The 15239-nt window shown below is 42.3% G+C and overlaps 1 protein-coding gene across 2 annotated transcripts in view; it reads left to right on the forward strand.

The window, feature by feature from the left end:
* hs1bp3 (HCLS1 binding protein 3) overlaps positions 1 to 14777 on the forward strand; it is a 189303-nt gene extending 174526 nt beyond the window's left edge. Inside the window, exons 6-7 of one of the 2 annotated variants that reach the window (XM_072498876.1) lie at positions 6557 to 6686; positions 9201 to 14777. In XM_072498876.1, coding sequence (XP_072354977.1) covers positions 6557 to 6686; positions 9201 to 9483 — 413 coding nt within the window. In that variant the 3' untranslated portion in view covers positions 9484 to 14777. Of the gene's footprint in view, positions 1 to 1231; positions 2429 to 6556; positions 6687 to 9200 lie in introns of those variants that run through there. The other variant, XM_072498877.1, reaches the window with a different exon arrangement.
* The last annotated feature ends 462 nt before the right edge of the window (positions 14778 to 15239 follow it).

Raw genomic sequence — 15239 nt, forward strand, 5'->3', positions numbered from 1 at the left:
CCCACGTATATACAGGGAGAATGTGCGACTCCGCACAGACAGTGACCCCAAACCTGTGCTACCGTGCGTGACTCAACCTTGAATATATCAATGATCCAGCCTCTCCTGGTCTCTATGGAAGAGGATTCCAAAATCCAATGATGCTCAGAGAAGAAACTCCTCCTCATCTCCATCTGAAATGGAAAACCCCTTATCAGATGAGTGCCCAAGAATTTGTACAGTACTGAAAACCAAGATGCTGTCGATGGCTGGAAATGTGAAATAAACGATAGTGTAGGAAAAAGGTCAGTAGGCCGGGTAGCATCTTGGAGAGATGAACACCGTTCACGTTTCAAATTTTTCAGGAGTTAAATTCAGCAAAGTATCCACAAGTAGAGAGGCAGTGAAAGGGGGAAGGGAAGGAAAGATCAACGTGTAAATCTGTGTTGGGCAGAAGACTGGAGTGATTTAACGGATGATCGTGCAACGCAAAATGAGTGATAATGGGATAAGTAAAGAAACCAAAGATGGATCTAGTAAATTGCAACAGCAGGATCATTACCAGAACTGGCTGCCTGGAAAAAATGGGAGTTGTGATTATGATCTGTAATTGTTGAGCTCTGAGTCCAGAAGGATGTAAAGTGCTGAATCAAACGTGCCATTTGGAACAGATTTTGAGGCTGGTCAGAGAATTAAAATGAAAAGCTCATTCATGGTTCATGCTTGTGGAGTGAACAGATCTGCTCAGCAAAGTGATCAACCGATGTAGAGGAAACTGTATTGCAAGCAGCAAATAGAGTACACTAAATTGAAAAAGTAATTCACTATTTCACCTGGCAGGATTGTTAGATCATGGACAGTTGAAAGGGATGAGGTGAAAGAACTGCAGGATCATTAGTTCCCATAGTGAGACTTTATATTTGAAGGCAGTGAGTGGAATTGAAGGAGAAGTTGTTCATTGTAAAAAATAAAAAAAAACTATTTCAGCCGGACAGAGGTGGGTGATGGTGGATGAGGATTGGTTGAGCCTCAGTTCAAGGAAGAAATGGAGGACCTGCAGGCATCCAGCGGGAGAAGGGAATTCAACATGTACAATGCCCAACTGTGCTATTTTAATGCAGGCGCTAACTTGTTTTATTTGAATGTAGTTCAATAACATTTATCCATTGAGATCACCGCTAGTAAATTGTGTAATGACTACATGGAAATATGTCACCTTAATTAAGACTTCACTGGGTGATCTATATTGCAGGAACTCAACGAGCCCCCCGATGCCCTATCCCGAGGTACATGTGCCAGCGCGCAAGTGGACCAACTCCAGGCCCTACACGATGGTCTCTGTCACCCAGGGGTCACCCGGTTCTTTCACTTCACAAAGGCCCGCAACCTACCCTACTCCATTGCGGAAGTCAGGGCGGTCACCAAAGAAGGCCATGTCTGCGCGGAGTGCAAACCGCACTTCTACCGGCCAGACCAGGCGCACCTGGTGAAGGCCTCCTGTCCCTTTGAACGTCTTAGCATGGACTTCAAAGGGCCAATCCCCTCCTCCTCCGACCGAAACACGTACTTCCTTAATATGGTCGACGAATACTCCAGATTCCCCTTCGCCATTCCATGCCCCGATATGACGTCTGCCACAGTCATCAAGGCCCTCAATACCATCTTCACTCTGTTCGGCTTCCCCGCTTCCATCCACAGCAACCGTGGATCCTCCTTTATGAATGATGAGCTGCGTCAGTTCCTGCTCAGCAAGGGCATTGCCTCAAGCAGGACGACCAGCTACAACCCCGGGGAAACATAAGAACATAAGAACTAGAAGCAGGAGTAGGCCATCTGGCCCTTCGAGCCTGCTCCACCATTCAATGAGATCATGGCTGATCTTTTGTGGACACAGCTCCACTTTCCGGCCCGAGGACCATAACCCTTAATCCCTTTATTCTTCAAAAACCATCTATCTTTATCTTAAAAACATTTAATGAAGGAGACTCTACTGCTTCACTGGGCAAGGAATTCCATAGATTCACAACCCTTTGGGTGAAGAGGTTCCTCCTAAACTCAGTCCTAAATCTACTTCCCGTTATTTTGAGGCTATGCCCCCTAGTTCTGCTTTCACCCACCAGTGGAAACAGCCTTCCTGCATCTATCCTATGTATGCCCTTCATAATTTGATATGTTTCTATAAGATCCCCCCTCATCCTTCTAAATTCCAACGAGTACAGTCCCAGTCTACTCAACCTCTCCTCATAATCCAACCCCTTCAGCTCTGGGATTAACCTAGTGAATCTCCTCTGCACACCCTCCAGTGCCAGTACGTCCTTTCTCAAGTAAGGAGACCAAAACTGAACACAATACTCCAGGTGTTGCCTCACTAACACCTTATACAATTGCAGCATAACCTCCCTAGTCTTAAACTCCATCCCTCTAGCAATGAAGGACAAAATTCCATTTGCCTTCTTAATCACCTGTTGCACCTGTAAACCAACTTTTTGCGACTCATGCACTAGCACACCCAGGTCTCTCTGCACAGCAGCATGTTTTAATATTTTATCATTTAAATAATCCCTTTTGCTGTTATTCCTACCAAAATGGATAACCTCACATTTGTCAAAATTGTATTCCATCTGCCAGACCCTAGCCCATTCACTTAGCCTATCCAAATCCTTCTGCAGACTTCCAGTATCCTCTACACTTTTTGCTTTACCACTCATCTTAGTGTCGTCTGCAAACTTGGACACATTGCCCTTGATCCCCAACTCCAAATCATCTATGTAAATTGTGAACAGTTGTGGGCCAAACACTGATCCCTGAGGGACACCACTAACTACTGATTGCCAACTAGAGAAACACCCATTAATCCCCACTCTTTGCTTTCTATTAATTAACCAATCCTCTATCCATGCTACTACTTTCCCCTTAATGCCATGCATCTTTATCTTATGCAACAACCTTTTGTGTGGCACCTTGTCAAAGGCTTTCTGGAAATCCAGATATACCACATCCATTGGCTCCCCGTTATCTACCGCACTGGTAATGTCCTCAAACAATTCCACTAAATTAGTTAGGCACGACCTGCCCTTTATGAACCCATGCTGCGTCTGCCCAATGGGACAATTTCCATCCAGATGCCTCGCTATTTCTTCCTTGATGATAGATTCCAGCATCTTCCCTACTACCAAAGTTAAGTTCACTGGCCTATAATTACCAGCTTTCTGCCTATATATAATAATCGGGCAAGTGGAGAGTGAGAACGGGACGGTCTGGAAGGCTGTCCTGTTGGCCCTATGGTCTAAAAATCTCCCGCTGGCAGGAGGTCCTCCCCAACGCCCTCCACTCCATCCGGTCGCTACTTTGCACTGCGACTAATGCAACCCCCCCATGAACGTCTCCTTGCCTTCCCCAGGAAATCCACCTCCGGGGTTTCGCTCCCAATGTGGCTGGCAGCTCCAGGAGCCGTTCTCCACAGACAACGTGCGGCTCCACAAAGCGGAGAGGGTACAGCTATTCCATGCAAACCTGCAGTACGCCTACGTGGTGTACCCCGACAGCCGCCGAGACACAGTCTCCCTCAGGGACCTGGCACCAGCTGGGCCCCCCCTCCCAACTGCCCCAACGCCACCCATCCTCCCCCCCCCCCCCCCCCCCCCCCCCCCCAGTGCACCTCACGACAGCCCCCGCTCCAGGACGATCCGTCCTCCCATTGGTTCCACCCGGGGATGAAGATGAGGACTACACGCTTCTGGAGCCACCGGCGACCACGCACCGGTGCCTGCATAGTCACCGGGACTGCGGCGCTCGCAACGGAGGAGCAAGGCACCCAACTGGCTGAATTTGTGAACTTTTCCAGAATTGTGCACTTTATTAAAAAAAAATGTTTTATTAAATGCTCAATTAAATGTCAATAGTTTTCCATCACCCACGCTGGACTCTTTTTTTTTTAAACGGGGGGTAATTTGTGGTCGTCACCACTGTTGTACATAGTGCCCGTATAAGATGTAATATGGTAAGGCTCCTGTACTACAGGTGCGGGGGTAGATCCCTGCCTGCTGGCTCCGCCCAGTAGGCGGAGTATAAATGTATGTGCTCTCCGAGCTGCAGCCATTTCGGCAGCAGCTGTAGGAGGCCACACATCTCTGCGTAATAAAGCCTCGATTACTCTCTACTCTCGTCTCGTCGTAATTGATAGTGCATCAATCCATAAACCATGTTTTATATGACCAAGTTATCTGGGATGGTAGACATTGTATTTGCTGCAGCATTAACCATTTCTTTGCTTTTATAAGTTCTCGTGCAAGATTATTATATATACAACCGATTTCATTGATTACAGAACGAACAGCTTATATTTTCTTGAGTATAAAAATGAGACATGACAATTTTCTAACTGTTAATTGCTATTAAACCTGGGCAAGCATTTGTAATGTAACGTATTCATGAGGTTTCATCCACCAATAGAGTTTCCAGCTTTTACCTTTATGGAGGTTTGGGAATATTGCTTGGGTTATTTTGGGCTAGAAATTGGTCATGGCCTTTTTCAGGTATAACAATTCCATGAAGACAGTGAATACATTAACTGAGGCCTGAAGGTCACCTGAAATTGGGACCACTGGTCTCATTTTGTTACAATGAATGAACTGTTGGCGTTTGTCGTGCCTCAAGAGGCAACAGCCTCATTTCACAAGGTCCATTTGGGTATTAATTACCTTGCCAGCAGTGACCCTCGAGTACATCTTGTGGGTGGAGTTTCTGGCAGGTGGGAGTTGTAGTAGTGGTGAAGGTTGGTGGAAGGACAATGGGAAAAGTGCCGTTCATGGATCAGTAGCATCCCTTGACAGTGAAGCTGGAAAGAGATTCTTGAACCAAAAAAATCATAAAGTGTAAATGAGTGTTTGGTGGCTGCATCCATGATAGGAAAACCTGAGAGAACAGGCCTGATGTTCACCACCCTTAATGCAGGCTCCAATTAGCAAAGGGATGCTCAGAGGCCTCTTGCCTATGATTGACTCATGAGTCATTTAGCCCTGAAGGTGGGAAAATTGTGCCCGTTTCCCCGTTTCATATTGGAAAAATGGGCAGAAAAAAGACCAATTTCTTTCTCCATTTGATTTCTGGAAATCCCACAGCTAAGTTGAATTATTTTTTGAAGTGTAGCCACTGTCACATTGGCAAAAGCAACAGCCAACTTTGTACTCAGCAAAATCCTACGGCCAGAATTCACTTTTTGGTGTTAGTTGAGGGATAAATATTGATAAGAGAAACCCCTCTGCTCCTTTAAATAGTACCATGAGTTAATTTTTTTATCCATCTGAAAAGGCAGGTGGATCCTCTGTTCAACATTTTATCCATTAACCTTCAAAAGTGCAGATTTCCCTCTAAAATGAACTGATGTGTAAATCGAGGTAATGTGTTTGAATCCCTAAAATGGGATCTGAGCCTTTAACCTTCTGATTCGGATAAGATTGCTGCTACTGAATCAAGCTCTCACCATGTGTTTCATCAAAACCCATTTGTACGTGTCAGCTTGGCATTTACCTTCAATTCTTTATTTTCAGAACAAAGCCTGCAGCCTGTTAAGTGGATTCTGTTTGTGCAGCAGATACATTGTATCTGTAGAGGAGGAGTATATTTCGAAGAGACATTTGCACATTACACAGCAATGTGTACCATTGTCAACATATGTAAAGCAAATTAGCAGAGATACACAAAATCTCTTCATGTTTGTTATAATGATCAAGTTCAAGGTGGCAAGCCCCAGGTGATAAATAGACTTTTCAAACCATGAACGTTTTTCTAAGATTGTGATGGAATCTTATTTTTCACCCCACAATTTGTTCGGTTTGACATGAAGTGCGAATATTCTACAATTCTTTGTCTAAACTGTCATGATATGCAGACACACACATAATGATATACAGACAAGCAGCTAATGGACAGAGAGAACAGGACATGACCAATAAGCAGGCAGGGCACTCGGGGGTGGGATCTGACTATAAAAGACACGAGGCACTCACACTCCACCTCTTTCCACTGATGAACATCTAGAGAGTCAGTCAAGGGTGTTGTTACAATCTCACACCTCCACCACGTGGCTAAGAGCTCATCTGGTTCAGTCAGACAGAGTAACCACACTTAAGTTAGCAGAGAGTCGAACTCACAGAGAACTGTGCTATTAGTTCAATAAACCTGATTGAACTAACTTCAAGGTCTGGAGTATCTTTCTGATCCAAGCTGCATCCAGTTGCAGCCAGTGCATCTAGCACGACATAAACTAGCGATGGGGAATAATGGGGATGGACTAGCCAGCGATGACCACATCCCATAAATGAATTTTAAAAATATATATATATTCCCGCATCTTGGAAAGGTCACTGTGTCATAATGCAGACGGGTTCATAATTCACCTCAGCTACTTTGCAAATAGGGTCACATTTTGGGTCATAGGAAGTACATTGCTTGCCAAAAGAAGCTAACTATCACATGGACCACAAGCAAGAAATTCAGGGGCTGACCAAATTGAAATGTGAAAAACACAAGTTGTGAAGTGATAATTTACCCATTGACATGAACTTTCTTCCTGTAGCTACTTTCAGATTATTTGAGGACCCAGACTTGGGTGAAACTTTTCAAGCAGGCAATCCTTTGTTACTTGCAGCTGCCAAAGGTGGTGCTATGAATCTAAAGCTTGATGAGGACACTGAAGAATTATTCAGGTATTTATTAATTCACAGGATAGGCACCTCTTTTGTAAGTGAATAGGGTTTTATAATAAATGCTTTGTTGTTGGTCAGTGTCACAAATTTTAGATCTTCCATAGATATTCCCAGGGCCAACAATGGAGGTCACTCTCATAAGTAGTTAATGTCTTCCACTTCTCTCCCACCCCCACCCCAAACAACCTGGATCTTCTGACAATGCAAATATAGCCACCTCCAGAATCGGAGCCAACCTCGCCCTCAGAACCTCGGAGGTAACATCCCAGAACCCCTCAATTTTGGACATGCCCAGAACACGTGGACATGATTCCCGCTGCCCCCCCCCCCACCCCCAACTCCACCCACACCTATCCTTCACCCCCGCAAAAAACCTGCTCATCCTGTTCACCATCGTATGGGCCCTATGCACCACTTTAAACTGGATGAGGCTTAATCTTGGACACGACCCACCACCACCTTCTCGAGAGTAATTAGGGATGGGCAATAATTGCTGGCCAAGCCAGCCAATGACACCCACATCTTGTGAATGAATGAATAAAAAAAAGATCCTTTTGTGATCCAAGCTTGATCCATTCCAAGTTGACTGTAAGCAGACTGAAAAATACTTGGGTGAGATACAGTCAATTTGTTAAATTTGCTTTATTTTAGATGTAAAGCTGTGGGCAGAATTGTCCAGGTCACTGCCATGTGTTTGCAGGGGGGAGGGGTGTATACAATTACCCAGGTTCATTTTGCATTGCCCTCCTGCTTGCCTGCACCTGTCTGCAATTTTACAGGGTGGGAGAAGGAGGTCGAGGAAGGCCCATCCACCCTGTCCCCAATTTGCAGTGCTCAAGTGGCCATTTATTGGTCAGGTCCGAGGAGGAAACGCAGCTGGTCACCCTGTTCGGGCCTCTGGTGGGAATATGAGGGCCACCTGCCTTTTCAACATTGTTGTTTCTACATGAGCCTCCATCTCCCCAATATCTCCATCAAAACTACCTCTGTCCACCTCATGGCTTCCCTTCGACTCCACCATGAGACCCCCACACTTGCCTCCACCATAGCCCCGACACTAAGAATCTGGGGACTATTTGTAGTTCCAGAAGTGGCCACTGCTCCTGGTGGTGCTACTGGGATACAGGGCTGCTGAACAATCCAATTAGCTGGGTCCTTGGTTTGCTTGCGTACTCAATAACTTTTGGGCTGGCAGGGCAGAATACACCGTCCTCCATTAAATTCTGCTTCGTGTAATTAAATAAATCTCACTTGTGTTTTCTTTAATTTCTGTCTTCAACCAAGTGCCCAGTCATTTTTGTGGGCTGGCAAGGGCTTCTTTTCCCCAACATTTCCTTACTTCTTAAAAAATGACAAATTGAAAAAACCTATTACCTGTATTTTAGCTGCCATCAAAAGGTCCATATGTGGCTTCTGTGTTCTCTGTTCTATCTTCTACAGTATGTCAGAACCAGATCGATAAATCACATTTAAAAGGTTTTTATTTTGGTTCAGTTTCTGCTGAGAATACACTGATTTTATATGACTTCAGTTTTGAATCTGGGGTCAGAGCCACTATAAAAATGGAAGCAGTAATTTTAAAAATGTGTAGATTTCTACAGGAAGTCTGCTCCCTGCACCAGTTGTGCTCCCGTATGAATTTCACAAACCAAAATATTTTAGTGGAAATAAATTGCCTCCTTTTATAAAGCTTGTTCCCTTCGTGATTTGCACATTTACTGAGCTACAGATTGTTATTTCCTTCAAAACAGAATAGGAATGTATTCATTATTTTGTTAACTTGCTCGCTTCTAATGTGTGACTGGCATTCATTGTTGCTTTCTTTAAAAACAAGAACTGCTGCGTTGGTTTAGGACCACATCTTGTTATGTCACCATGCCATGGCACCTTGCAACGTCTGCCTGTATTCTGGGCCAGAATTCTCCAACTGTTGGGAATCTCTGTTCCCGCCGACAATGCCCGTGGGTTTCCCCGCAGCCTGGGGTGTTTTCAATGGGAAATCCCATTGGCAAGCGGTGAGAATCCTGCCACCAGCGAATGGTCCGCTGCTGAGAAACCCTTGGCGGGGACCCTGTATTTCTAGTCTGCCCAAGTTAATTGGAAAAATTAATGTCATAAAGCAGTTGTTAGAATTTTGTGATTATTTATTTGAATACTGTACACATTGGAGGCCAGTAGTTTATGTAGAATAGAATGAGACATAATCATGGCCTCTATAACCGGATTGGAGTTGCTTTTTGGTTTAATTTGTATAAACTACCAGGTCCTCTTACCAATCATTGATTAATTAACCATATTGTGGGTTGATGACCACAGGCATTTTTGAAGCAAGGAAATAAGTTTTGTTTAATAAACATGGCTGGGATCCAAATGTGACTTGTATATTCGTCAGTATTTCTGATCGCAAAGGTATCAGTTGAAAGTTGTACATACCATGCCAATAAAATATACATGTACTGGTGTCAAAAGATCATATTATTAATGGTGCGTACTTTGTGCTGTTAATATTTTCAGAGTTGAAGATGACTTGGATAAATTACTGAAGCTAAATGCCAGCAATAAAACAAAACCAAAGGTGCCAACCAGGCCCGCTGTGCCAACCAGGCCCGCTGTGCCAGCCAGGCCCGCTGTGCCAGCCAGGCCCGCTGTGCCAGCCAGGCCCGCTGTGCCAACCAACCATCCTGCAGCAGAATCTGGTTCCCTTAAAAGCATTGTGGATGACATGGATGAACTGGATATTCTGAAATACATTCAAGAGAATGAGGCATTGAATACTGACACACTCGATCTATTTTGAACAGATCCTCCAGCTACACCTATTGGATTGTGATTACAATAAAATATTACCACACCAACTGCTTTAAGTGGTAATCTCAGTTACCCACCAGTGAACCACCATGAAACTGAATGTATTAAAACAATTTTCAACAGTGTTCAATTGCACTCCTAGGCATGAATGGACGAGATTTAACTGAGTGCTATTTTCATGTTTCTGACACCGAGTTATTCAGCTCTTGAAGTTTATGAAGTAGAAGGGAAGGGAGTACATTTTAAATCACACTCAGTCTGGTACCTGATCCACAAGTGTGTGGATCAAAAGATTAGAGGCAAGATACCTGCTATTTGTCTTTCTTTTCCCCCAATCTGTGGTCATAGTGGTCAGGGACATGCATTGCCCTGGGCCTGTATATGGATAATCGAACAGTTAAATAGACAACATATCTAGCTGGGTACTGAAAAGGGTTGAATTGGATTATAAATCAAAAGTAAGAAAACTCTGTGGCATATGAAGGTGATCTCATGAGAAGAATATTTTGTACCTCATCAGTGCATTTCTTCATTCATTATTACACTTAATAAATTCCAGGTGCAATCTGTCCTGACAAATATGCTCCTTTCAGAAATTAATTCAAGAGATAGCTAGGGCATTTTTGGGGGGCTCTATGCTTCACTTCCTTAAAGGTTTTTACAGACCCACCAGAAGGCAATGTTTTTTTTTAATACCATGACCATGTAGACCATGCATATGTACTTAGAATTACTGACCAAAATCCAAAAGGAATGCACTGTTTTGATTTGGTATTCAATACAGTACTCAAACCTATTCTTTTAGGTTACTACAAGCTGCTTGTCTAAAGTTTGATTGTAAATCAGGTATTGCATCTTCCCTCACTAGTGTTGAGACTGGCGCAATTGTGCACTGAGTTCTGAATCTGTAGGCCTCGACAAGCATCCATGCTGCCTTCAGGTCTGAGTGTCAATCTGGATTATTTGATAGTAAGTTTGTACAGAATGTTCTGTTCGGGATGATTTACATTCAAGACTAGAAATGGTAGCTTAACAGCCTGGAAACGTATGCATCTGTTTGCTGAGAGGAGGCTGTAGCTTAGACAATGCATTCATTCTGGGTCTCCAGTGTATTCTCTTAGGTCTGTAAGCTATGCTGTACGCAAGACAACAGGAGACTATCATGAGGATAATATATATATACATTATCATTTTTCCTCTACCTCCAAAAACCTCCATTTGCAATTTTCCTTATCACTTCAGTTTCCATTCTGTCCTTTAATGCAGTTTGTCCCACTCTATTCGCGTTCATGTATGTGGCTCAACAGTGCTTTTAAACTTTCTCAGGTATTCATACCAAACTCCACAGGTATTTCAGTAAATTTAACTGTTGAAGATTCAATTGCCATATCAGTCGAAGATCAGCTCTTTGTGCATGGAGAGATAGTGCAACAAGTAGCAGCTATATTGAAGTCTCGGAGTAGCATTGGGGATGAAAACCTTGCTTTTGGACTCGATCAAGGACTTGAAAAGTTTGTTAAAGCTGTGGTTGCCATGGGTATTATACCAGTACCCCTGTTACTTATTTCTGACTAGCAGTGAGTGTGATGTTAATTATAAATAGCTTTGTCTGAGGTTTCATTACAGCTACAAGCAAATTCAAAATTCTGCCAAGTATATTTAATAATATATAAATGTATAAAATATAGTGCAATACCAGTGTGAAGATTCTACTCATCTGTCAAATGTACAGTATCTTTTTGACAACGCTTTTGAATGTGATAACAGAATTTAATTTAATAATTGCATTAGAATTTGGTTGTTAACTTGCTCAGTGTGCATAGTGAGAAGGCGTTTCATGAATCTAACAAAAAGTCTTCTGTCTGTCAATGTAAATAGGAGTATTGCATGGTTTCTGATGGTTTGGCAAGTTTTGAAGAGCAGAAAATGTTCTCATTTTGTTCTGGTCTGTGCTGATTCATCTGATCTTAGCCAGGTGAAAGCTCTGACCACTTGAGTTGAGAGATAAATAAGGCATGTCCTCTCTCGCACACAACCTCTCTTGTCCCCTCTCCCCCTCACCGTCCCTTGCACCTTTTCACCATAAACAGTTGCAATGTCACACTCATGAACATAGGGTGAGGAGATGGCTGGGGTGATCTGAGCAAAGATTCAATTCTTCAGTACAGGAAGAAAAGATACTTCATGGATGAAAAAGCTTTTCTCAAGCGTAATGACTCTTGATATTCTTAAAAGATGCATTTGTTTCCAAACTCCTGCATGTAGTTTAAATTTTGCTTAGGAAAAGAAATATTAATAATTGTGCTTTTAAGATATGAAGCTGATGTTGGAGTGTTAATACGTCATCTCAAGCACTGGCATTCAAGCCAACCAAGCTGATCTTCCCACAGCTACTGATTACAAGGATCAGAAGTTACTCAACCCAAGACTATTTGCTGGACATCAGAGTTAATATATTGAGAGGAAATGCAGCCAAGTCTTGTTTGTCTGTTTTGGTGCAGCTTCCTCTCCTTTCCCACAAACTCACTAACAGACAATGGCCTATGGATCTGTGAAGTAAAGGTTTCTGCATGACCTTGCATTTCTTATGCGTGAATGTAGACGGGGAGCATAGAAAGTAATTCTAAATTAGTACGTCCTATTGTTATCTAGCCATAACAGGAGATGGGTTGGGAACTGAGACTGCTGGCTCTCTGTGGATGGAGGCACGGAAACTAAAGCAGCTTTTATATTTCACCGGTGCCAATAGTTTCTAATAATAGATTGTGCAACCAGAAAGACAGCCATAGTAAAATGGGCACTTATTGTTAAGGTGAGTAGCTCAGCAAATGCTTTAGGAATTCTCCTTTCCCAGTCGCCAGCATAGCTAATGTCTGCACTTGTGCAAAGATTCTTTAACATTTTTCTGACTGTTGTGATGACTTAGTGAGAGGTTTCTGATTTATGTGCAGTCCAGTTAGATGATGTGGGGTAGGGAGCTGCTGGGTATGTGGGAATGGAGCTAATCCACTGATCTTGTAGCGACACCTGACAATATTGTTGAATGTCACTGAAAATCTAAAGCACCTTTATAAAATTAAATTTTGCACCACTTAAAGGCACAAAAAAGTACTCTGTTCTGATGATATTTAAGTGTTCAATGAATATTCCATGTAACAAGAATATGACAAAAGGAATAGAATATCTTTTTACAGTGAATGTTTTCAATGCAGGTTGTAGTCAAATATAAATTAATACAAAAATATCAGGAGGACTTGGGAGACTTTTCCATTTATATTGTTTTGGGGATGATAAAACTTGATGTTCCATCAAAAGAGTACTGTTCTAAACTGGTGTTATTGGGGGAGAATTATACATAACCTATGGAGGAGATTAAGAACAGCAATTACTCGCTAGAATTTTTTTTTTTATTTGGAGCTTTATTTTTCAGGTATTGTCCATATCCCATTTTTTTTTTTTTTTTTTGTAACCTCTCTACAACCTTTTGTAGGCTTTTCTGTGCATATAATCTAATGTCAGTAAACTTTGCTTTGTGGGAACTAAAGTACTTAAAACTTAACAAGATGTTTAAACAAGACTAGTTCAACATAAATGTTATAGTAAAGAGAATTGTCTCGAACCATGCTTCATTTCAAAGCAACAAGAGCATTGTTCATTGTTTGTCAGACTGGAGGTTTGTTTTAAAGCTATAAGCATGTTTGTGTTACTCCAATGATGTAGCCTGTAGAGGGACATTTGATTGTCTTCTCTCAGCTGGGTGAGTTTTTTTCCCTGCTCATGCATTCGGACGGAAACACAAATCATCCCCCAATGATCCCTTCCAATGACTGGCTGAAAAATGCACTTGTCTGGTGTGGGTTTTTTTTCCAATTAAGGGGCAATTTAACGTGGCCAATTCCCTACCCTGCACATTATTGGGTTGAGGGGGTGAGACCCACGCAGACACCGAGAATGTGCAAACACTATGTGGTCGGTGACCCGGGATCGAACCCGGGTTCTTGGCGCCGTCAGGCAGCAGTGCTAACCACTGCACCAACGTTCCGCCCCCATCTATCTGGTTGTTAAATAAAGACTGGATCAGGTTTGCTGATGGCCATTGGTAGGACCCACTTATGCCTAGCTGGAGGCAAGTTTGTCTCCTCGCTGTCTATCAACCCCCTATGTTATAATGAATTCTTAATGAGACTAGGAATCCAGGAATAAAGTACTTTCTTGGCAAAGGGTGGGTACAATTTTATGCCCCTTATGGTTGGCAAAACGTGGAAATGATGGGTCTTTGCTATTTTGCGCTAATTACAATTTTTCTGCAGAGAATTCCCTCGCCATGACTGAAACTGCCATCGATTAGTTTTGCTTCAAACGTGAGAGATTCTGGTCTCTGTTAATTTCTGTCTCAAGTTCTTAAGAAAATGGCTTTATTCCAGCTAAAGTCTGAGTCGATGGTGCAAACATCCAACCAATAAAGGATATTTTAAATAAAATGTAATTGAATCTGTTTGTTAGAAAAATCAAATTTTGAAGATGCATATGCACGATATTTATGTCTTGTACACATCTGTTTCTAAGAAATATAACTCTTGACTATGTCTAGAAATTTTCACCTCACAATGCAATTCTGCAGTGATTCTGCAGTATGGAGATAAATTGATGCAGTTCGCTAGCAGCATGTGTCTTGGTCTCTGGCGTCACACGTCGAGTAAATAACAGGATAGAGCTGTCTCCTACAGCCTCCCAAACTGTAATGAGCAATAAAATGTCATTGTTCTGCTCAGGAAATTAGGCGTCTATGAACCATAGTAGTGTAAATGCCACCCGGTCAAAATTGCACTTCAAACCCTGCATGCTTAACAAAGATTCCAAATAAGTACGGAAACCTAAATATGTGAATAATTATAAATGTGTAAATCTTTACTACGATACTGTAAATTATTGAATCTAATCCACAATATGCTTGCATTAGATCAATGAAAATGTATTTAGAATCTTGGATAACATGTTGCTTTTTGACTATCCTTAAGGGTTTAGTTTGTTTTCTCTCCTATTACCTGCATTTATTTTATGACCAGATTTGGTTATTTTAAGCGAAATCTCTCCATACTGAATCAACAATTTAAGATTAAAATCGTACAAGTCTGCAGAAGGAATGGCTGATCTCTTCCAGGTGGTGAAAGGGAGAATTACCTCCAGAATTTCCAATCAAAAATTAAACCCGTGGTTTTCCGTAAATATGCCAAACTGTTTACACAAGTTTTATTTTTCTTGGATTAAACTTCTGAGGTATAATTTGGAGCGCACATTTATTTATTTCAGTTTTGCTTTTGAAGGTTTAATCCTGCAGAGTCTGATTTCACAGGGGCAGCTCTGCTTCCCACATTGCAATTCACTGCTGTTGGCACATCCCATCGGTTGTGTGGCGGAGCAGGCTCGATGGGCCGAATGACCACTTCCTGCTCCTATTTTCTATGTGTCAGAGACTAGAATATAGGTAGTGCATTTCAATCTGTATTTGCATAGAAAATGTTGACATGCTCAAAGACAGGGCCCAGCTGCTGCACTCGATTGAGACTCGGATCCCTGGGTTGCAAGCGGGTCAGTAATGAGGGTTTTGATCTCTGGTATGGCTGAACAAATGAAGGAGCTTCTTGGTTCAGTCAACTATACCTTAATTTATCCAGAGGCCTTTGCTGTTCATTTCCTGCAACTTTCTCTTGTTCTCCTTTAAAACACAATATTTTCTCAGGCTTG

This window comes from Scyliorhinus torazame, chromosome 4 (genome assembly GCF_047496885.1).
Source record: "Scyliorhinus torazame isolate Kashiwa2021f chromosome 4, sScyTor2.1, whole genome shotgun sequence".
Lineage (NCBI taxonomy): Eukaryota > Metazoa > Chordata > Chondrichthyes > Carcharhiniformes > Scyliorhinidae > Scyliorhinus > Scyliorhinus torazame.